Genomic DNA, 21,933 nt, shown 5'->3' on the forward strand with positions numbered 1-21,933 from the left:
TTGGCAAAACAACGTCGTTTAAAATGTGAGCAGAAAAATCCACAAAAGCAGTCGACGAGCTAACTCATCATACCACTACCAAAATATGGAAAGTGTACCCAACCCAGCCTAGCCCGATCCTGTTATGGGCCTGGGCCCAGCCGGTCATTACGCTACTAGGTTTGGGCCGGTCCAGATCAAGGACAATATTGTTTTTTCCAGCGGCCTGTTGTTATCCCAAAATAAATTGCAATAACGCAGTTAAAACAAAAAAACATCAAGACCTCGCCCCCTTCTCTCTCTCGCTCACTGTCCCCAAAATTTTCCAATTTCTTCCTCATTTTATTTTTTCTCTATTCCTTCCCCTCAAAATTCCATTTTTTCAATTTCATTTCCAAAAAATAATATTTTCACACCCGTGCCAATGCAGTATAATAAATAAATCGAGCTGGTGCTGTATGCGATGCTAGATTCTCCAATTTTGTTCCGCCGCAATCGAGCGATCTGAGAGGGGTCAAAGCTTTCCGACTGCAAAAGCATCGATATTCCGAAGTCGGTTTTTGAAATTTTCCGGTTAATTTTTTGTAGCTGGATTGGATTGGAGGGGGTTTGAATTAGGGCAAAGTTCTGAATTAGGGTTTCGGCTTTCTCAAGTGTTGGGGCAGTTTTTTGCTATTCATGTGAGTGAACTTCGGCATTTCTACGTTTCATTATTGATTTTTCTTTCTTCTGTTGCTGGGTCCAATCGATAATTCCATCTGGTTAGCTTTTTTTGGGCTCCCGGAGTGTGAACAGAGCAAGGATTGGGCTTCGTTAACAATCAAGTTGTAGATATGCCCAAGAGTTCGAGACACAAATCGCACAAACAGAGCAAACGCAGCTCAAGGGATTATTCGGACTCCGAAGAGGATGCAGTGAAGATGAAAGAGAAAAGTAGTAAAGATGATTCTGTTCGGGCTCATCGGGATTCAGCATCTGGTGAGAAGAGAAAGGTTTCATCCCAGCTGGGGGAATGCAAGGACAGTAAAGATCTGAGCGGTCATGGGAATGGTGATGGCTTGGAGGATTATGTTTCATCCAAACGGCGGAAGGAGAAAACTGATGTTGCTATTGGCGGAGATCGTTGGAATGGGGGTGGAGATGAGAGAGTGGATGGGGACAAGAATGCGGAGAAGGATATTCATAAAGGTGAGAACTTGAAAGTAGATAGTAAAGGAAAGGAAAATAGTGGCAAAGGCGAGAGCTTGAGAGTTGATTCGAAGAGTAAGAGTAAACGTTATGAGAGCGGAAATGCTGGTGAGAGGAAAGAAGACATTTTGGCCTCTTCACTAGTAGACAGGGAGGAGAGTAAGAGCAAAGGGGAATCAAAGCGGAAATCTGAGAGGGATTCTTCTTCTCGTAAAGAAGGGTTGAAGGACAAGGATCGCAGGTCGGACGAGAAAAGTGGTGGTCAGGAGAGCAAGAGTAGTGATGCTGAGGTGAAAATAGTGGAATTGGATATTGGGAAAAAGCAAGGGCCTCTGCCTGGTGATTTTATTGAGGAGAGACAGGGCACACGTGCTCGAGAAAATACTGGTAAGGTAACTTTGTTAATGGTATTAGCTTGGATACTGGCGATTTATCTTTGTTAATGTGACCAAAAATCTCGAGGATTTGATATTTATGAACTGTTAAAGTTTTTACTTCCTTTTTTTGTTATGCTTCCCCTTAAATAATGATTTTTCGACCAATATGCTTTTTTCTGAATGCGTTAGCTTTCTCATTGTAATTGAGTCATTGATTCATGACATTAAACTTTTCTATTTTGATTTTTGGATGATCTGCTTTTTTGGTAAAGTGAGTGCTACTTAAGAATGATGACCTCAGGCCTCAACTTCTGATTTTCTCTCATGTGTCTCCAAGGTATGGACTGTATGGTATGAAGAGTGTGTGGAACCACCTTTTTGTTTTATGCATCAAATAAGCTGTTTAGATCAGTTGCTCAGAAGTACAACAAGATAGTATTCCTAATATTATGTTCCTGCTCATGTTTAGGTATCCTGAGAAAATTGGATTGCTTTTAGACTGACAGTGTGATTTGATTTGATTTGATTTTTATCTTTCACTTGTTGTTGTCTTCTTCCTCCACATTCCTGAGTCATTCTGGATGTTGCCATGGTTACTCTTTGCTCATAAATTTTAGACTACTTTGCTCCCTACCTTTTAAGAATCAAATATGTTGTTTTGTTAAATTGTACTTATCTGATAAATTAGAAAGGAAGCTTAGGCTTGATAATTCTATAAACCCCACAAATGTTGCAACACAAATTATTAGAATCTGCTTTGTGAAATCTGATACAAAGATTTTTGGAGTAGAATGGTTGTTCAGTCGTCATCTCTTTTTGCTACCTCTTTACTTTCATCAGAAAAGTAGTGTCTGGCACGCCTAATTTTCCGATTCATTAATTTCTGCAGAACGTGTGTTACTGAATGAGTTGCGGAGTCCTGACTTGGAGAAGGACATCGAGAAAAGGATACGCAGAAAAAGAGAAGGTTCTAGTGAAAGAGAGAAACATTATGATGATGCTAAAGAAGGTGGTGAGAGACGATCATCATCAAAAGGTGATCGTACCAAGGATATAAAATATAGAGATGACAAGCACAAGGATGGAGTGTATACTGATAAGTATCAAGATGATGGCTACAAAGATGACAGGCGGAGGGATGAGAAGTACCATGAAGAAGCTGATAAGGAGTATAAATATCAAGATGATAAGTATCGAGAAGATGGTGAGAAGGATTCTAGACGTAGAGATGATAGACATCGTGAAAGTGATAGGGACAGTAGACGCAAGGATGGAGAGCGGGATAGTAGGCGGAAGGATGAAAAGTATCGTGAAGGCACTGAAAGAGATGGCCGTCGGGATGATAAGTATTATGAGGATGGTGATAGAGACCGCCGACTCAAGGATGATCGCTATCATGAAGATGATGACAAGGATAGTAGGCGTGGGGATGAGAGGTATAATGAGGACGGTGATAGAGATGATAGGCTCAGAGAAAATACTTACAGCGAAGATGTTGATAAAGATATCAGGCAAAAGGAAGAAAAATATCAAGAAGACACTGAAAGAGACTCCCGCCATAAGGATAGTAAGCAAGGGGATGGATATGATAGAGATAAGAGAACAAGAGACATTAAATATAGGGATGAACGGACAACACGAGATCGGTCTGGTGATAAGTTGGACCTTAAGCGTTCGAGGGACGATAGCTCTGCTGGAGATCATTATGTGAGAAAATCAAGTGCATATGATGATAGTCCAACCCATGATGATCGAGCAGCCAGGTACCGAGATGATCAAGGCAGGAGAAGAACTAACGAAAAAGAGGATTATAGCGATATTAAATCTCGAGGTACAAAGGATCAAAGATCAGATGCTGAAAGGAAGAGTACAAGCAGTGCAAGAATGGATTTGACTACTGATAGAGTTCGGTCTGCTTCCAGAAATGCTGATTTGGAACTTACATCTAGCCATGGTAGACGGCGGAGTTCACCCCCATCAAATTCTCATACACCTAGGGATCACCACAGGTACTTGTATGCTTGCAATTATGTTCTAACAACTTGAGTTGGGTGAGCTTCTTAAGGGTAAGGGTGAATTTTGGTGAGCAGGGGAGGGGAGGTTGTTGTCAAGGGAAAATTATATTCTTTGTAATTTGTAGCAACAACTCTACAGAGAAGAAATTTTCATTTTCTTAGATGAGGAAGCATGGTATTGGCACTGAATTTTGTGTGTGATAGTATATAATACTCCTGAGGCATGAGTCTTATATTTTTTTTACAATTCAACCAATAATCAAGTTGATGATGACTTGCTTTTTTATCCCTTAAATTCAGAGAATTTCTTTTCAAATTTCTGAATATAATTGCATGTCTACAAGAGCTATCTTGAGGTTGCAAACTTGCAAATTCCAGTGATATTAGATGAATGTGAGGTTTGGCTTTGCTGCAATTGTTGAACTCTAAGGCGGTAGTGATGGTGAAAGAGAGGACTCAAAATAGTTTTCAGTTGTTGTTTCATTAGTTACACTTCTTCTTTTTCTTTGGGATGGGTTAATTAGCTGGCATGCTAGTACTAGCGCGAATTAATAAAAGGGATTTGTATATCAGAGCTGAGTGCATTGCTTGCCTACTGAAATCTCTTGCTTCATTTGTTTGACCGATCTGATATCGTTCTTGAAATTAAGGTTCCCTTATTTGTATTCATACTTTCCTTTTGAGATTGATGTCAGATATATACCTACTTTCTGTTCCATAGCTTTGTATTATGTAAATTTCCTTAAAACATTAATACAACACCATCCATGAGCAGCTGCACTGGGAGCACGTATTTACACGTCTATTAAATTTACAGGACCCTGAGGCAAGATGATTCCAAATATAGAGATTACAATTATGAAGAGAGAATTCGACCTTCAACAAGAGATCATGCTGGTGCTGCTGGAGGGTCTGAGAAGACTTCATCTCAATCAGTTGAGAAGCTTGGTCAAAAGGATGGTGGCCAATTTGGAGAGCTTTCTTCTGAAAGGCGTCTCAAGTCTGATATTCGATCTTCACCCTTGCAGCTAGCAGATAAATCTCCAACATCAAGCAGTGACAGGAGACAGTTCAGCAGGCCTGATGTCAGACGAAGTTTTGATATTGAAGAATCAACACAGAGAAGTGGTGGTTCTCGAGAATGGAAAAAGTACAATGGTAAAGATGTAAGGGGAACTCGAGATGCCATGGAAGTATTTCCTGGAGAGGAATTTTTACAAGGGGATGCGGATACTTTATCTATTTCTTCGCCTTTCACAAGAACTGGCCATTTTTCCAGCAGTTCTAAGCCAATGTTACCACCTCTCCTCTTTAGGACAGGTGTAGATAGTCCTTTGGGGTCAGGCCCAGGTGATGATGATGGTAGAGGTAAGTCCAACATGTGTCATAGGAGGGTTGGTGATCCCAACATGAGTAACATGGGTAGAATTCAAGGAAGTCCTTGGAGAGGTGTTCCGAGCTGGCCTTCTCCTGTGGCAAATGGTTTCTTGCCTTTCCCACATGGTCCGCCTCCTGTAGGTTTTCATTCAGTTATGCAGCCATTTCCTGCCCCACCAATGTTTGGAGTCAGGCCTTCGATAGAGCTAAACCATCCTGGTGCTTACCATATGTCTGAAGCTGATAGGTTTTCTGGTCCTGGGCGTCCAATGGGATGGCGCAATCAGGTGGATGATTCCTGCCATCCATTACATGCTTGGGATGCTAGTAATGCCGTGTTTGGGGATGAGTCTCACATTTATGGGAGATCAGATTGGGATCATTCAAGAAACTTACCTGGTACTCGAAGCTGGGATGCCAGTGGAGATTTTTGGAAGGGGCCCAATAGAACTGGAAGCATGGAGGTCCCATCTACAGACAAAGAGAATAACTCTGTTCGAAGTGGCGATGAGGCTTTGGAAAGTCAATCTACTCATGCAGCTATGAATGAGCAAAACCAAGTTGATCAGCAAGCAGATAGCACCGATGTTAGGCAGCATATAAAGAGCCCCAAAAAGAATGAAACTGAGGGTAGTCTGGAGGATACTGGTGATATTGATAAAATGTTGGGAAAGGATGATGCACGATGGCATGTTTACCTTTCCAAACTTGATATTTCTGCAGATCTTTCTGAACCCAATTTACTTGATAAGTGCAAAGTCATGATTGGTAATGAGCATAGTATATCTTCTGATGTAGGCGACTCTGAAATTTTATATATTGAGGTAAAGGTTACAGCAGATTATGCGCTTCATTGCCCTGGCCTAGATAATATTCGACTCTAGTCTTAATATTATTTTCCTTTTTTGCATGACAGGATTTGGAAGCCGAGGTGGTATCTCACAGACTTCTGAATTATGTACTATTTGGATCTAATGATGATTCTGTTTTCCAGGTACATTGTTGAATACATTTTCTTATGCAGCTCTTTGATGAGTAAAATTCACCTTCAATATATCAATGACTCAACTATGTTCTTATTTTACTGATATGTGGATTAAAACTGTTTGCACTTCTTTTGCCGTGCACTGCATATCTGCCAAATATTTCTCATGACAACTTATTGCTATGTAATTTTATAGTAGCTTGTTTCCTTGGTGTGCTCATGTTTTCCAGATGTTTTATTTGATTATTAATTTATAGTCCTGCTTATTTATTTTGACTAATTGATATCATTCATCCATTTGTGAACTATTAGTCCCCATATTTTGTTGTAGCTTGTTTAGTTTTCTGGGATAGCTGGGAGGTCTTTATCTAACTAATCTGTGAGTGTTGAGTAAAAATAAATTTTCAACAACAGGTATTCTGGGAGCAAAGACAGTTTGCTACTGAATGCATGTAATTCTTAGCGTAGCTCACATTTTCTAAATGTCTCTGCTTGCTCTGATTGTCTGATTTGATCTGCCTTTTTCCATTCCACTTGAGTTTTGTTGTTTCTTAAACCGGTCGTTCACAAGTATGATGCTTGGTTTACTTTCTTAGGTAGACATTCCCTGATTTGTGCTTGCTTGGTTTCTTTCTTTGTAACTGCAGAAATCTATGTCCCTCTACAAGAGGCAGAAAACAGAACATTTTAAGGCTGAACATGCTGAGAAAATCAAAGTCTTGAGCGATTTTGTTCTGGATACCAATCAGGAGAAAGTGAATGTGGTAGATGACAAAACAGAGGAGCTACCTCCATCTGACAACATGCAAGGTGTGGAGGATGCTCTTCCAAACTCTGATATCCAGGAAGATCCCAAAAATGGTACGAAGAATGATGAAGGGCATGCAGAAACCGACATACCTGTTGGCGCTTTGAGTGAACAAATGGAGGACTCTGTTTCTGCCTCAGAACCTACCAACTTAGAGGTGAATTCAGTTCTTGATCTGGGGCCAGAGGAGCATGACGTGGAGATGCCTTTGGCTGCTGAAGATGTTGAAGGTTCGAGTGCTGCTCCACTACCATCATCAGAAATGAAAGATTTGGCTGCAGAATCTGGTAGTAACAATGGGGAAGTGAATATGGTAGATACTACTACTAAGTGTGATCCATTGCTTAGTTCTGATATGTTCTCAGAGGCATCTGAGGCTATGATGCCAGAGTCGGTCAATGTGAGCCGGATACATCATTCTCCTGAAAGTACACATTGAGACGATTTATTTTTCTGAGGTTTTTGAAATGACTTTGGTGGTAATTTCTTAATCTTCGTTTCAATGTGGTTGCTGCTAGTTAATCAATAAAACTCTGGTTCGTCCATTGTTTTTCTGCTCTCCTAGTTTCTCTTACTAGGTCCGAGACATGGTTTTTCATTTCCTCCTGGAGTGTCTGGTCTTTTGGGTTCTTTGTGAGGAATAAATTGGGAAAATGTTTGTATGTCATATACAATGGGTTTTCCTTTTCCTCACCAAGATCCCAAGATTCAGACACACTTCAGCTTCACCAGAATAGGCTTCTGCTGATGATGCTGTGATCTGCCTCTGCAAATCTTCACATAATATAAGGTACTCCATGTTTAAATCCTGGACAATTTTGCACAAAATTGGATGAAACCTAATTGCTTCTGAATTCAATATTTGTAATTTTAGATATTTGAGTATTTTGCTTTGGGTTAAGAAAATGGACTCTTGCACAGTCAAAGTGAACAATCAATTCTTTTGATTTTATTTCAATATTTGGAGTCTCAGATATAGAAAAGATGGAATTTTTGGCTCTCAAATCGGTTTATTTCCCCTTATTTTGAAAATGATATCTTACTTTGATTTGAGTCAATTCCCTTTTTTTTACCTCTATAATAAAGTATTTAATCTTTTTCTTATTCTTCATTTTCCCTCTAATAGGAGATAATGTTATTACACCAACAGCTCATGAAACTATTATCTTCATTATACCTCAAAAAAAGTAAGCAAGGAAAATATCGAGCTAGTGCTAATAGTGAGTTATTTTTTCATTATATATTAGTATTTATGGAGTATTGATTTGTACTATTTCTCAATACATTTTTTCTGTTGAAGTGTTAAAATCCATACCAGAATGGACTAACTCTACGACAATCTAGTTAGTTTTCCATGTTCAAACATAACGTTATAATTATTCATAATTCGTAACGTTTTCATTAAAAGATGAATATTGAACTACTATAATATTACCATTTTATATGTAAGCTCCAAATTTTGTCCCAAAAATCTGAATAAGTTACACATTCCTTCCTACTTGAGTTGGCATGTAGTTTTTTCGAATTGTCATATTTAACATGATATGTTTATTCTTACAATCACTTTACTCTAATCTTACTCCTAAATAATTATGTCAGAGAAAAAAATAAGGGCTGGAGAGACAAGGGCATCCAGATCCATCGTTTTTCAACGTGAACTTGATTCATTTGAAATACTCTCTCGGTCCTATTAAAAATAAATATTTTTCTTCTTGGATTGTCCCATTAAAAATGAAATATTTCCTAAAATAAAAATAGCACTATCTCTTTATTTTTTTTCTCTTACTTTACTTTTTCTTCGTTATCTCACAAAACAACACTACATAAAATTCCGTGGCAAAATGAAAATGTTTAAAGATATACCCCATCAATCCCAAGAGGCATTTTTTGACGCATGATTTAAAATATTGATATTTAAAGGTAAATGAAGAAAGAATAAAGTAAGAGAGATAATAAAAAAGTAAATTAGAAAAGAGAATAAAAATGACTCAAATAATTATGGACAATTTAAACTAGAGAACGACTCAAGTAACTTGAGATATAGAGAGTACTAATTTGCTATTTCCGCCTCAAATTTTCACTTCTCCTGTAAAGATTGCATTTCATTCCACACACAATCATTTTAACGGAACGTCCCACGGTATATGCAATCAATATCCAAATTCTTAGGTCTTTTTTTAACAAAAATATATGACTAATATTATACGCCTTCCGTCCTCAAAGAATATGAACTATTTCCTTTTTCCTCGTACCTAAAGAGTATGAATTTTTTAATTTTGAAAAATTCAAACAACATACTGCCACTCCTACACATCATTTTATTTACAACTTATATCATTGCCATTCACTTATATCATTATAATAATGTGGACCCCATTCTCCACCAACATTATTTCCACTACCCTTTCTCCATCTCTCTTACTTTTCCCCTTATTTATTTTCCTCATACCGAACTCAAAGTTCATATTTTTTGGGGACGGAGGGAGTACTAGAACTAATAAAACTAGTGAAAATTTAACAAAAAGAGCAAATCAAAGGCAAGAAACAATAATAATTTTATATTATTGGTAGTAATGTAAAACTCGACTCACTAATTGTATTTATGTGTAATTTGGAGTATTTTTGTTCCAAGATCCATGAATATTCAATTGTATTTTTTCCATTTTTGACTTGACTACATATTTTCCCTATAACATCTAGTCCCATCCTTTGAGGCTCACAAAAGTTGGGTTCTATACATCGATGGATGCCATGTGTCCTCAAATTATCCAAACACTTTTTTTCTTCTATTTACCCCATTGATGGCTCTAAATTATGTATTGGATGGAGATGAATCGTCTTTAACAATTAAGACGTTAAGTAATCCAGACAGACTTCATGAGAACCAATAGCCCATTATAACACCAACATATGAAAATATAGCATTAATACTACAATATGTAAAACAAACCATTTCTCTTGGGAATTCATAGGTGTCATTATTGGTACAATTTCAAGTACTAAAAAGAAGTTAAGCATCTTGGTTTTGAGCATATTACAATTCAAATACCAAGGGAGTTCAAAGTGTGGATTCCACAAAGGTGATTAAGTGTATCTACTCAAATATACACTCATTTTGTTGTTCACTCAAACAAGAGTTTCTTGCAACACAAAAGGCCTCAATGTGGATCATTTTACTAGTTTGAATGTTTTCCTCCAACTAGTCAGAAACAGCCACCCAACTGCCAAAACAGAACAAATGTCAATTGACAAATATGCGAAAGAAAACTAGTAGTTATTAACTTCAGAAATCCAAGAAACTTAATGCATACGATCCTCTTAAAGAATACCAGGGAATATGACTAAAATATGCTATAAAAATTCAGTGGTCCAGCATACCATGACAGCGTCAATCTCGTCTTGAGAAACAGGAGTTCTTTTAGGCTGATCAGAAGCCTTCCCTCCCGATGCCGCAGATGGAGCCCTTGAGAAGAATTTCATAACAAGATCATCATTCTTGAGATCATGTGCGGACAAGCCATCGGCCTGGTTGGTTGTACCTGCTGAAGAATGAACTTTACCCTTTAGGTACTGCATTAGCAATGCAGAAAATATACATCTTCATAATGACATATGGAAGCTGACAAAAGCAAGGACAGTCCACACCATCTGATATAGAACATTTGAAGGATTCCAAAAGACAAACATGAAAAAAAAATTGATATTTAAGAGTTGAAATTTCTCAGCATCTCCATTACAGCATTACTTAAATAGTTTGGTAGGAGTAGTTCCTAATTCCAACTTCATTAAAGGACTACTAACCATACATTGGTAATGGGACCAGACATATTCCAATATCTGTGTTTAATTTGTAGGATGCGCCGATGCGCTTGATAATTAAATGCTGCATAAATCTCAGACATATTCTTACAACTTACAAGTTGCAATTTAGTTATCAGAAATCCAATACGGCTTCTACTCCTAGGAAAATAGCATATCCAAATCGACAGTTCATTTGGCCATCAGCATACTAGTGTACAAACACACTTATCGTGGAGATATACATTTAAGCGCGCTATGCGTCTATAGAAAATTGGATTTCCAACAATCCAGAGCCTTTCTCCCCTAATAACTTATAAGCAAATTCTATATCAAAGGTAATCGAACTGATATTTATGCTTCTCACACTTTTCAGAAAATATCAGCTCCCTGCCAATATTTTTGAAATAAAATGTGAATCAAACTCAAGCTGATTCAGTTCAGAAAATGCATAGAGCATCACGCTAATATTTTTTTACCATCAAATAGACCACCTTTCAGATAAACTGATGAGAATCCTATATTTGATGGTTAATGGTCCACATTTTCCTCATGAAAGGAATGCAATTCCCGGAAATCCAATTTGGAGCACCCTAATTTCTTCAACTAAAAACATCAGGCATAAACATGAACTCATTGAAAGCAACCAAGCCAGGAAAGCGATTTCATCTCAACAGGGAATATATATAAAAAAATATAACGAATAAAATCCATCAATATTAACCATTCACGTAGATTCACACACAGCACCACGATACATTAAAAAATGTACCAGTATACATTTAAAGCCTTCAATTTTGTATCCTGAATCATGTCTATTACGAATTGTGTTTTGTGATGTTTCAGAGAAAAATATGCAACAAATTCAAATCCAAAAAGCAAAATCAAAATCCCGCAGAAATGTATTATCATACCAGAGGATTTAGGATGGCGTTGAGGAAATTTGATGCGTGGGATTCTCTTCATCGCTTGCCCTGCCCCCATCTTTCCCTCTTCGAATTTTCTTCAATAACGCGTTCAATAATGGTTTCTGAATCTAAATTACAAAATATTGGTATAGAATTATGTCTTAAATGGGCCTACCTTTTATTCTTATTAAGGCCTATTATATTAAGCCCATGTCCGAAAACAATCTGGACCTACTAATTAATACAGTGATTTTATCTAATTTAACCTAAATTTTATTAATTTGATTTCCAACTTTTAATAACTATCAGTTCTATCTCAGACTTTCCGAAACAAGATAAAATTTATAAAACCACTAAAGATCATAATAGATTCGATCATTAATGCTTATATACCCATTCACAACCCTTTTCTTTGTTTAATTAATTGATAAACTAAAACTATAATTATTTAGACCTCATCTTTCAACAATTAACAAGTTAAAAACACCAAATCAAATTTTTTAAGTTTTGGGTATAAAATGATAATTTGCATATTTTACTTTATCAAACTCACAAATATAGTTTACCTTATAAGATTATTTAGTTAAGTATTTAAAAGAGTATAGTATATGACTAAGTAAAAGTAATCAATACGCTAATAATTAGTACCTCTCAAATCATAATTCGACCTCTCTGGGGGGTTATATTGACTGATAATTTGTCCTATAGTTACATTTTCTATATTTTGTTAGAAAATTTAGTGAAAGCTGTTCTCAGTTTCGATGCATTATCAAGTCATCGACTTACATATAGAAGTAGTCATGAAAATATTACTAATTCAAACCGCGTTTACATCAATTCAGTTAAGTCCATATCATGCACTTAAAATCAGACTAATCAGTTAATCAATATCATAGAAATTAAGTGACTTCTTTTCTTGTGTTTTTGGTAATAGTACACTTCATCATATTATATTCATAATACTAATTTAATTATTTTTGCTATTTTATTCCTAGACTGCACACTATTCTAATTTTACATGACTAGGGATGTCAATTCAACCCGAAACATATGGGTCGGTCCGAATAGCCGGTAAAATTAGTGAGTTAGGGCTGTGATTTTGTAATCCGAATACAAAACGGGCTAAATGGGTTGGCGGGTTAAACGGGTTGCGGGTCAGCCTGACGGGTTGCAACTTTTAATTAAAAATATTAATTTTTAGAAGTTTTTTGTATTTTTGAATTTCATGTGACACAATCATTAGTTTTCTTCAATCTTTATTCTATACTTTTCCACTAGATCCCACACTATCAACTTTTAAATTCCACGTCGACTCATTATTCCATCGTTTCATCATTTGCCACTAATGTCTTACCACCACTAAAGTCAATCAAGACAAAATTAAGAACTAACCCATAAAAATCTCAATATATTTATCATTTTAATAATGATTCACGTAAGATATGATTTTTAATTTTCATAAAAAATTAATTATAAATAATACCAAAATAATGACATGAACACAAGCTTTAATTCAAATTGATTGATTTAATTTTGATTTATCTTAGTTTATGTGTAGTTGATCGAGATGAGAGGCTTCTCTCCAACTATTATTGAAGAAAATTATGAAAATTTAAAGCTTTTGTATGCTTCTAAAACTAAGAATAAAAATTATTTTATAGAGGAAAATTTTGATGCAAGAGATTATTTTCGAAAGTTTTTAGACCCGAATAACCCGATGGGCTGGCCCAAAACCTGGCGGGTTAGGATTAAGGTCGAAAATTTATGAACCAAAAAATTCATAACCCGAATAGTCTGCACCCAAATAACCCGACAATCCGAATGGGTTGGACCAAACCCGAACGGATTAGCCCAATTGACATCCCTACATGATATATTCGTTAGCTTATTTGATGCATAGTACTTATATACTAATAATGGCTTGAATAATGCACAATGATTTATTATAATCAGTTTAACTCACTGTACTTTCCCCAACTTATTGCATATCAAAATTTATGAACAAAACAGTAGGAGTATATTTAAAAAAAAAGACAAGTGGTGACAAACACCTTCATGTCACAATTTTGAACTCGTCAAAGACTCTAGGTTCCAAAACACACGTAGTGCTCAAGTTGGATGCAATTTTAATCAGAATCATAATTATATGTTGACTATTATTATAGGAATTTTCCTTTATTATGGTTCAAACAGCCCCATCAAATAATTTTTACACCTATAAATATGATACCTATCATCAATGCTTGTAACCCACCATTAACACACAAAATATTCATTACACATACATTTGTAGCCAAAAATGAATTTTTTGCTGCCATTTCTCCAAAGTGGACGACAATCGAAGCCTAGAGTACAACATTTTGTATGCAGAGAAGATTTAAGTATGAAGAAGACATCCACCACCAAGGTGAAGAAGAAGGTGCACTTTGAATCGGAGCCGTTGATTCAAAATGATCCAAAGGAAGGAAGAGTTTCGAATCAGGAGAAATGCACAGTTCGAGTGAAGATTCGAATGACGAAAGAAGAAGCTACTAGACTATTATCCAAGTGCAAAAACGGAGAGGTCCTTCAAGTCGAGGATGTGCTTCATATCCCAAACTGTCGCGTACATGTACATGCTTTCTCTAGTACTCGAAAAGATGACTAGTCTCGAACGAGTGAAAATACAAGAGTCATAGCTTACTTTTTTAATGCTAGAAGACGACATATATGTTATTTTTACGTTATGCACTATTACTTTACTCCGACGTTGAGTCGTATTCCTTTTTAGTTACCTTCCTAACATAGGAGTCATGAATCGATTTTTGAGGCAGACTTGTTGCAATGATACATCATACATGTCCTGGCATTGATGCTGAACCCGAGCAATCTCCTGTGCCGCTATACACAGATTGCACATTGGGATCACTCTTGAAACTCGAGGATTTCGAGTTCGAGCTGCTTGACGCGAAGCTATGGCTAGGAGTCGAGGCTGTACTCCCGCCTATTAAAAAACTGCCCATATTCTCTTCACCAAGCTCTCTCAGCTTGTTCAGCTCAGGCACAATGACCTTGCTAAGATCTGGCCGGTCCTTGCGCCTGAGCTCCGTGCATTGTAATGCCAGCTTCGCAAAGCTCAACGTCTCCTCCATCGGCCAGTCAGAGACCGTCGGATCCAGCATCTGCAACAACGTCCCCTTCTCAATCGCACTCCCAATATGGTGCGTCAGCCCCATGGCAGGCTTGGCCGTGATGATCTGCAGCAGCACGACTCCCAACGAGTACACGTCGGATTTCGTGCCCAGCATGCCCGTCTGCTGGTACTCCGGGTCGATGTAGCAGAAAGTCCCTGCTGTCGAGGTCATCCTGTACTGCGTCACATCATCCGCTACGGATGGTGGGACTAGTCTTGCCAGACCTACGTCGCTGATCTTGCTGACGTAGTTCTGGTCTAGCAGGATGTTGCCAGGCTTGAGGTCGCGGTGGACCAAAGGCTCTGGCTTTGTCTGGTGGAGGAAATGCAGCCCTGTTGCAATCTCTGCAGCGATCCTGTAACGGAGCTGCCATGACAGAGGCCGGGTGTTCCCCTTCCGGAAGAGGCGGTCTTCCAGGCTTCCGTTGGCCATGTACTCGTACACCAGGGAGCCATACTCGGGGCAGGCTCCGAGGAGTAGTACCATGTTGGGATGTCTTAAACAGCTCAACACTTCGACCTGCATCATTACTGGCATAGCTATGACAAAGATTGAAAGATTTATGTAATACTACCTCTCGTCCTTTAAATATAGTAGCTATTTCCATTTTGGTCCATCACTTAAATTAGAAACCTCCTATTTTAGGAAACTTTTTTTCTCTAATAACTTTTTCTTTCTCTCTCGCTTATTTCACTAAAACCCATGCTGTTTTAAAAGTTGCTATTTTTAAAGGACGGAGGTAGTAGTATTCATACAAGCTATGTCTTGCCTCTTGTTGAAACTGTGATCTTCCTTTAGCCGCATCCGGTCGCAGGACTTTCACTGCGACTGGCGTGTGGTCAAGGGAGCACTTGTAGACGGGGCCATAGCCGCCTTCCCCGATCTTGCGTGACTCGTGGAAGCAGTCCGTAGCCAGCTCAATCTCCTCGATGGAATATTTTCTGTATCTCAGAGTCTGGCCTGTGTTGGAACGAAAAGATAGATATCAGAGAATAAATTAGTAATATAGTTCTTTCGTTTCAGTATTTATATTTCCGCATTTCAATTCAATTTTCCAACAACCTGTTTCAAAATTCTCCATAGCTGGTCTGTATCGGCCTTTCTCTTGCCCCACTGTCACTCGTGCTGCCTCCTCGAGCCTCTTTTCTTCATCCTCTCTCCACCGGTGTAGCTCCACCGCCTGCAAGAGGACGGAGATAACCGGTTACTAAAAAATCTGGCCTAGTTTTTGCGATCTCATCACTCATCTTACCTTTTGCTTGGCTGTTAAAGCCTCCTTGCAAGCTGTGCTGTACATATCCATTGTTTTCTGCAACTCTAGCTTTAGCCTTCTCATTTCAGCCTCCACCTCATCCTGCACATTCATGATTCATCATCCCCTTCAATTCCTATTCAAAAATGGAAAAAATAATCTTGATTTGATCTTACATTTTCCATTGATCCTGTCGAATATTCGCTGATAGTACTCATATCGTTAAATCTTAGCCCGGAGCGTGTCGATTGGAAGCTTCTCTCAGAGCAAACCGACATTCGAGAGCCCCGGCTTGGATCCATGCCGTCGTAGAGCAGAGGATCCATGAATCTGCTGTCTGTGCTCGCCCTGTCTGAACTAATGAAGGATATATCCGAGTCGCTGTCGGAGAGATCCATGAACATGTTCGGATTGTGGCCTCGTGCCAAAATCGGCGACCTGCAAAAACACGAACACGACCTGCTCAGTATTGTATGACTCAACTCCTCTGTTACCATTCATGTTAATGTAGAAAAGAAGCATTACTTGCTCGTCATGTCAGTTTCGTCAGCAACAGCAATGACCCTGGGCAGCGTCCTGTCCGGACCTGCTCGGACACATTATTAAGAAACGGGCGAACGCAGAAAAAATATCATAAATATACAACACAATGTACCTTTGCTAGGTAGGTGTCGGGGCATGACACGGGGCTCGTTGGATGCAGCGGGATTGATGGTAGAGCAGTTTTGCTCCTGTAATTGGTGCAGCTGTGGCAAGAGCGGGGAGGCGAAGGGCGCCTCGCGGGAAGCGTTTCGGACGGACGAGATCTTGGACTTCGAGATGACGTAAATTGTGCAGAACTCTGGCGATGCTCTGGACACGCTCGTGGGAACATCTACTGTCTTCAATCTTCTGCACTACGAAAAAAAACAACACTGTTATTTTTCACACTAATTCTCAACATCAAGAAAACTAATTCTTTCACCTAATGAAGCCATGGCGAGATGCTCCGAGAACTAGATTCTCGATTGCAGCGTGCGCGGCGTATTCGGTTATGGCCTTGCCAATGTTCATGTCCTCCAGCACCACGTCGAAACATAGTATCTGCACATTTCTCTCCTCACCAAACCAATAAAGTAAAATCGAACAAGACAAGATTATTTATATAATATATGCACATCTTATTGCAGAATGCAGAACTGTCATTTTACGGAATCACGTAGGTCATTGTTAGTTCGCTTTTAGTTCATTTTATAAAATCCAGATTTGAAAAATACGGATGTCATTTTTAGATCATCTTAGGCCATGTTTTCTAAAATGACCTAAAAACTAACTAAAAATGACCTCCGTGTTTTGGTTCCGTCTCTGCAATAAGATTGAGTTATGCATATAACACAACCCTGTATGTAAACTTACATCTTTGCGAGTGCATAAGCAATGGAAGGTAAGGAAGAGATCTTTAGTTGGTTTTTCAAGAACGATATTGTTGCCACTACCATCAATGCCATTAAGGGCATAGTTGGAACCTGCTCACCCGAATCAATTAACAAATCCCCAAAAATTCTCGCGTGCCAAGAAAAACGTCGAGTAAAAGCAGAGACGTACATGAATTAGCAGAGGACTTCCGAAGGACGTGGATGAGGATGATGGTCTGGCCTTTCGTGACGAGGTTTTCAGCAGCCCATCTCATAGCATGCATGCTTGATTTGCCCTTGTCTATGGCCACAGCAACCAGCCCATTTCTACCACCTTTTTTTCCCCGAATACTCGCCTTTCCATTCGGGAGCCACATTTTCGAGATTCATCCACTTATCTTGTTTCTTGAGATGGGAAACTCAAACTCTTTCCTTCTGAATCTTTTACTATCCATTTTTGGTGCAGAAAATTTTCTGTTGGTTGAGGAATCTGAGATCATTAAGGAAAGCATAACAAAAGGCATGCCTCAAATCTCTCCATGTTTTTCTGACTAGGAAACAAATAGGACTCATGGTATCATAGAGTCAGATCGAAAATTCAGCCATGTAACATATATTTAAAATATTTTGAAATGTAAAATCACATTTCTATTGGTTAACCCACCACAATGAAATAAACCACAAAAGTACATTGGGTTATTGCTTTTATGTTAGTGTTAATTAATTTGATTTTTTTGGTCTTTAAAAAACAATCCGATCCTAACCGAAAAATCCAATTAATGAATCACGACAGGTGAGAATATATCATACTTACAAACAAAACAGATCACAAATATGTAAACAACCGAATCAAAACAATGATAAGTCAACCTCCATGATTACCTTGTCACATCAAGACCGGAAGGTCCATCTCCACTGCCGGTCTCCATCCTCGAGGCATCCCCGTTTCAAGGAACGTTGTTCCTGTCCGCGAGCCAGTCATCGACTAGGCCAGGCTCGTTGTAAACGACGTTGCCAGGTACAAAATTCTGTAGCTGAATGTTGTACCTTAGGAAAACCATATCCCTCAGCCACTTCTGCTCATCTAAATTCCTTCCCTTAATGAGAAGTGTCTCGGCTAAGCTTCTACTGAGTTGAAACTTGGATGCTCCATCACACGTTTGGCTCAGAACTCGAACTGCCAGCCTCTGCAACTCAGGGAATTCCCCACCATATCTCGACCACCAAAGTGCTACAACAAAAACACCAGTTTAGTAGAGAGAATAGCATATCAGAGAAAGGGAGAGAAGTATTCATTACCAGGAGACACGTTCGATCTTTGCTCTTGAGGGACTCCAGCAGCCATGGCACCTTTGGCAACTCTGTATTGCTCCATCTGGACAGTAATCCGATCCTGCACACGGATGTCAGCAGCCGCACGAACAATGCAGCAGTATAAGCCAGTGAGGACTTCAGGATCGATAAGCCCGTTGCTTGAGTATAAAAGATTCGGGTTCAAGTAGTAGCCAGCGGAGTGGAGAGGGCTGTAGAGGGACTCGTTCCAAACATCATCAATTGTCTTCCAGAAAGGCGAGTAGGCAGACTTATTCTCGAAGCACTCCTTAATGGTTTCCTTGGCCTGATCAATTGTCTTGTATATAAGCCCCATGTGATCCTTGCCACTCTTGTTCATCCATTCTATCACGCGGACTAGAGGTATGGTGCCTTTGAGAATAGTCGAGGCCTCATTCCAGAAGGAATGATCCCCCACCAACTCAGCCGCTCTTCGCCCCTCCATGGTTGATATCAAAATCGAGCTTTGAGAATTAGAGGAGGAGAACATTGTGTTCAAAGTCTCCTTCTTTTTCACTATATTCTCGAGGATTAGGAAGGGCCTTATCGACCTTATCCTCGAAGAATCAATCAGGCCGCTCCCTTTAGTCTGGTCTTGCAGATACCTGAGTGCAATTGAGTGGCTGTGGACGAATCTTGTGAGGATCTTCGCCTTCTCCAACGTCTTGTTGATGAGATCCACCCTACATAGTTTCTCCAACATAAGATCAATGCAGTAGGAAGCACTCACTGTCCAAAAGATTGGCCGGTATCTCTCCATGAGCTGCCTACCGGCCTCCTTCATAAAGACCGAGCTCGAGTATGTGATGATCTGTACAACGTTCTGGATTCCAACCTCAGCCATAACCTTCACCAAGAAGATCTGCATAGCATCCATGTTCTCAACACAGTCGGTTATGTCGGACGAGAAAAGATACACAGTACTTTTCGGGCAATCCACCAAAACATTCACTAACGTCCGATCATTGGCATCCGTCCATCCATCTAGCAAGATGCTGCAACCAGTTTCAGCCCACGACCTTCTAACCTCATTCACGCATTCCTTCATTTCTTTCATCACATCTTTGAATATCCAGCCTTTTAACTCCTCGACCGTAGGAACTTGCCACTGCACCCCCATTTGAGAGAAAAGAGAGATCATGCTCTGAAAGCTGGGTGAATCGACAGCACTGAGATCCAGTCCATTCTCGTAAAAGAATCTACCGATGTGAAGTTTGGCTTCTTTGATCTGCGAATCATCACAACCGGTGGTGGGAGAGGTCCGTGGACATTCCAATGTTTCCCTGCAAGAAGTCGATTCTAGCACGCTGTTTTCTGATGATGCACTCCTGTCATCAACGGTAAACCCTCTTGAATTCATCTCACAATTGATTTATTCTAGTATACTCTCCACCTTCTGCAATTTCCAAAGAGCATTAGTGAGATAACAGAACATATCATGAAGATGAACTTAATGACACTTTTGCATGATTACTATATGAGTTACTATTCTTTTTTCTCTAGAATATGTTTAGACATCAAATTAACACAAAACAGAACCTTGCTTTATATCAATAGCAGAATGTAGTTAAAAGGGATAGTTCTTGAACTCCCCTAGATGAAGAACTGATTATGAATGTAAGCTGTGATGCAATATAGCTAACTGTCACAAGAAATACATCCAATTCCCAAAAAAATAATCGACTTTGAATCAACTTCCCATATAAAAAACACAACTTGAACAAAAAGTCAAACGCATGTACAAAGTGACAAAAAAATTTAAATAATACACCAAACAAAGCCTTAACAACCTTGTTAGAAAAATCATTTAAAAAACTAAAACTTTTTCAGGCGCATTTCATCATATATCTTTCCACCGGAAATCAAACCAAGTTTTGGGGCTTTATAACAAACAGAAATCAATAAAATCATACAAAGAAGTAACAAAAATAAGGTTTACAAAAGACTAAACCATTCCTCTATTTTTGCAAAAAAAAAATGGAGTAGAAAGAAAAGATGCACAAGAAATTGAAGAAACACTTCTCAAAACCCCATGAATCAAATGTAGAAATGAAGCATCAGGCAAAAAGGTTAGAAAGAGAAGGGCTCACTTTGCATGCTGTTCTTCTTGCTTTTTTGGTTTCAACGGTATGGGTGAGAAAAGGGAGAGGAGATTAGGGAGTAAGAGAGAATGTATAAAGACTAGAGTGAGAAAATGGCCCCCGAAGCGTCGCGTGGCGTTGGGATTGTAGTCAATGGCGCTTCAGTGGAGATGAGTTGGAATCGGAATCGTCCGAGTTGGCTCGTAAAATCCAGCTCAACTTAATCACACTCATTAGACATAAACGAGATAAATACGATAAGATAACTGAAGATGGGTAGTACTACTACAGTGGCAGACGCAGAAAAAAATTGTGGTATGGACTAAACTGTATATACTTTCTTGTTCGCGAATAATTATCTCATATTTTTTATAGTCCATCGTCGAAGAATAATTTTATGTAAATTAATATATAAAGTAGGAGTATTACACAAATTTCATAATTTTTTTCCACTCATATTTCTCTACGATTCTTAGAACTCGAACATAAATATAATAAAAAATTAAAATAATATATCACGGACGGAGAATATTTTTATAGTAATATATAGCATATATATTTGAGAAAAATATATATATATATTAAATAAAATATTAAAATTTCAATTAAAACACCTCAAAATCTAATTATAGAATTACAAACTCGATATCTTAAACTTAAATCATGTGAAGATCAATTATTTTTCAATTAATTACAAATCCTATACTAAATAAATTACACATTCAATCCATAATATTTTTTTCAATTTTCATTTTTAATTTTTATACCAATAAAGTAAATATTAAAATTTTTTATAAAATAAATATTTACATAATTGAATTGAATTGAAAAGAAAATGAATAAAATGTTTAATTAATCACTAAACTTAATTACAAAATAAAAGTATGAACCAATTTTAAAATGTGAGACACGCACGGCTCTAATTTCTAAAACTAAAATAACACTAATTCAAAATATCATTTATTAGTATTATTCACTTTGGGGATTGAGTCATTTTCTTCCCCAAAAATATATCAGCCATTTTTATTTAACTTAAGTTCAGTTCCTCACGAACACACAAAACTGCCATTTTAAAAGTTCAGCCCTTCCTATCATTCAACTTTCAGAAATTTTTTCTTCATTGGCATTAATTTGGTGAAGGCTGATATGAGTACTTGAAATTTTTGAAATTTTTTAAAGTAGAAAAAAACAAAAAAATACTTCCTGAGAGGGGCTTAAGCCCTTCCCCCTCCCTTATGTGTCCGCCAATGACTACAAGATCTTTTT

The 21,933-nt window shown here is 38.2% G+C and overlaps 3 protein-coding genes across 5 annotated transcripts; 1 reads left to right on the forward strand and 2 right to left on the reverse strand.

Annotated features, from left to right (window-relative positions):
- The first annotated feature begins 299 nt into the window (after window positions 1–299).
- On the forward strand, window positions 300–7,274 carry LOC121779521. 3 transcript variants are annotated; one of them, XM_042176851.1, is made up of 6 exons: window positions 300–659; window positions 746–1,554; window positions 2,434–3,553; window positions 4,377–5,760; window positions 5,853–5,930; window positions 6,569–7,274. In XM_042176851.1, the coding sequence occupies exons 2-6, from the start codon at window positions 813–815 to the stop codon at window positions 7,166–7,168; spliced, it is 3,924 nt and encodes a 1,307-aa protein (XP_042032785.1). In that variant the 5' UTR covers window positions 300–659; window positions 746–812; the 3' UTR covers window positions 7,169–7,274. The 3 variants fall into 3 exon arrangements, with proteins under 3 accessions (XP_042032785.1, XP_042032783.1, XP_042032786.1); XM_042176852.1 differs by lacking the exon at window positions 300–659 and adding an exon at window positions 1,817–1,881 and having other exon boundaries at window positions 1,420–1,554; XM_042176849.1 differs by having other exon boundaries at window positions 300–1,554.
- Window positions 7,275–13,999: 6,725 nt separating this feature from the next.
- Window positions 14,000–18,265, reverse strand: LOC121779928 (U-box domain-containing protein 35-like). Its single transcript, XM_042177404.1, has 11 exons — window positions 18,137–18,265; window positions 17,445–17,744; window positions 17,256–17,365; window positions 16,825–16,943; window positions 16,516–16,751; window positions 16,386–16,446; window positions 16,037–16,298; window positions 15,861–15,962; window positions 15,671–15,788; window positions 15,378–15,568; window positions 14,000–15,127 (listed from the first exon to the last, which is right to left on the reverse strand). The coding sequence occupies exons 2-11, from the start codon at window positions 17,629–17,631 to the stop codon at window positions 14,267–14,269; spliced, it is 2,247 nt and encodes a 748-aa protein (XP_042033338.1). The 5' UTR covers window positions 17,632–17,744; window positions 18,137–18,265; the 3' UTR covers window positions 14,000–14,266.
- Window positions 18,202–19,946, reverse strand: LOC121779197. The gene is made up of 2 exons (XM_042176521.1): window positions 18,554–19,946; window positions 18,202–18,485 (listed from the first exon to the last, which is right to left on the reverse strand). Exons 1-2 carry the CDS (start codon window positions 19,944–19,946, stop codon window positions 18,202–18,204), a joined length of 1,677 nt encoding a protein of 558 aa, XP_042032455.1.
- Between the last annotated feature and the right edge of the window lie 1,987 nt (window positions 19,947–21,933).

This window comes from Salvia splendens, chromosome 19 (assembly GCF_004379255.2).
Source record: "Salvia splendens isolate huo1 chromosome 19, SspV2, whole genome shotgun sequence".
Lineage (NCBI taxonomy): Eukaryota > Viridiplantae > Streptophyta > Magnoliopsida > Lamiales > Lamiaceae > Salvia > Salvia splendens.

What these genes read in the sequence shown, in the direction of transcription:
- LOC121779521 (XM_042176849.1), top strand. Translation starts at nt 813, where the DNA reads ATGCCCAAGAGTTCGAGACACAAATCGCACAAACAGAGCAAACGCAGC. An exon ending in ACACCTAGGGATCACCACAG is followed by an intron (nt 3,554 to 4,376) that starts GTACTTGTATGC and finishes TTAAATTTACAG; the next exon opens with GACCCTGAGGCAAGATGATT. An exon ending in CTGAAATTTTATATATTGAG is followed by an intron (nt 5,761 to 5,852) that starts GTAAAGGTTACA and finishes TTTGCATGACAG; the next exon opens with GATTTGGAAGCCGAGGTGGT.
- LOC121779928 (XM_042177404.1), bottom strand. Translation starts at nt 17,631, where the DNA reads ATGTGGCTCCCGAATGGAAAGGCGAGTATTCGGGGAAAAAAAGGTGGT. An exon ending in GAAACTGACATGACGAGCAA is followed by an intron (nt 16,299 to 16,385) that starts GTAATGCTTCTT and finishes GTGTTTTTGCAG; the next exon opens with GTCGCCGATTTTGGCACGAG. An exon ending in TATGGAGAATTTTGAAACAG is followed by an intron (nt 15,569 to 15,670) that starts GTTGTTGGAAAA and finishes GTTCCAACACAG; the next exon opens with GCCAGACTCTGAGATACAGA.
- LOC121779197 (XM_042176521.1), bottom strand. Translation starts at nt 19,946, where the DNA reads ATGAATTCAAGAGGGTTTACCGTTGATGACAGGAGTGCATCATCAGAA. An exon ending in AAGATCGAACGTGTCTCCTG is followed by an intron (nt 18,486 to 18,553) that starts GTAATGAATACT and finishes TTTTTGTTGTAG; the next exon opens with CACTTTGGTGGTCGAGATAT.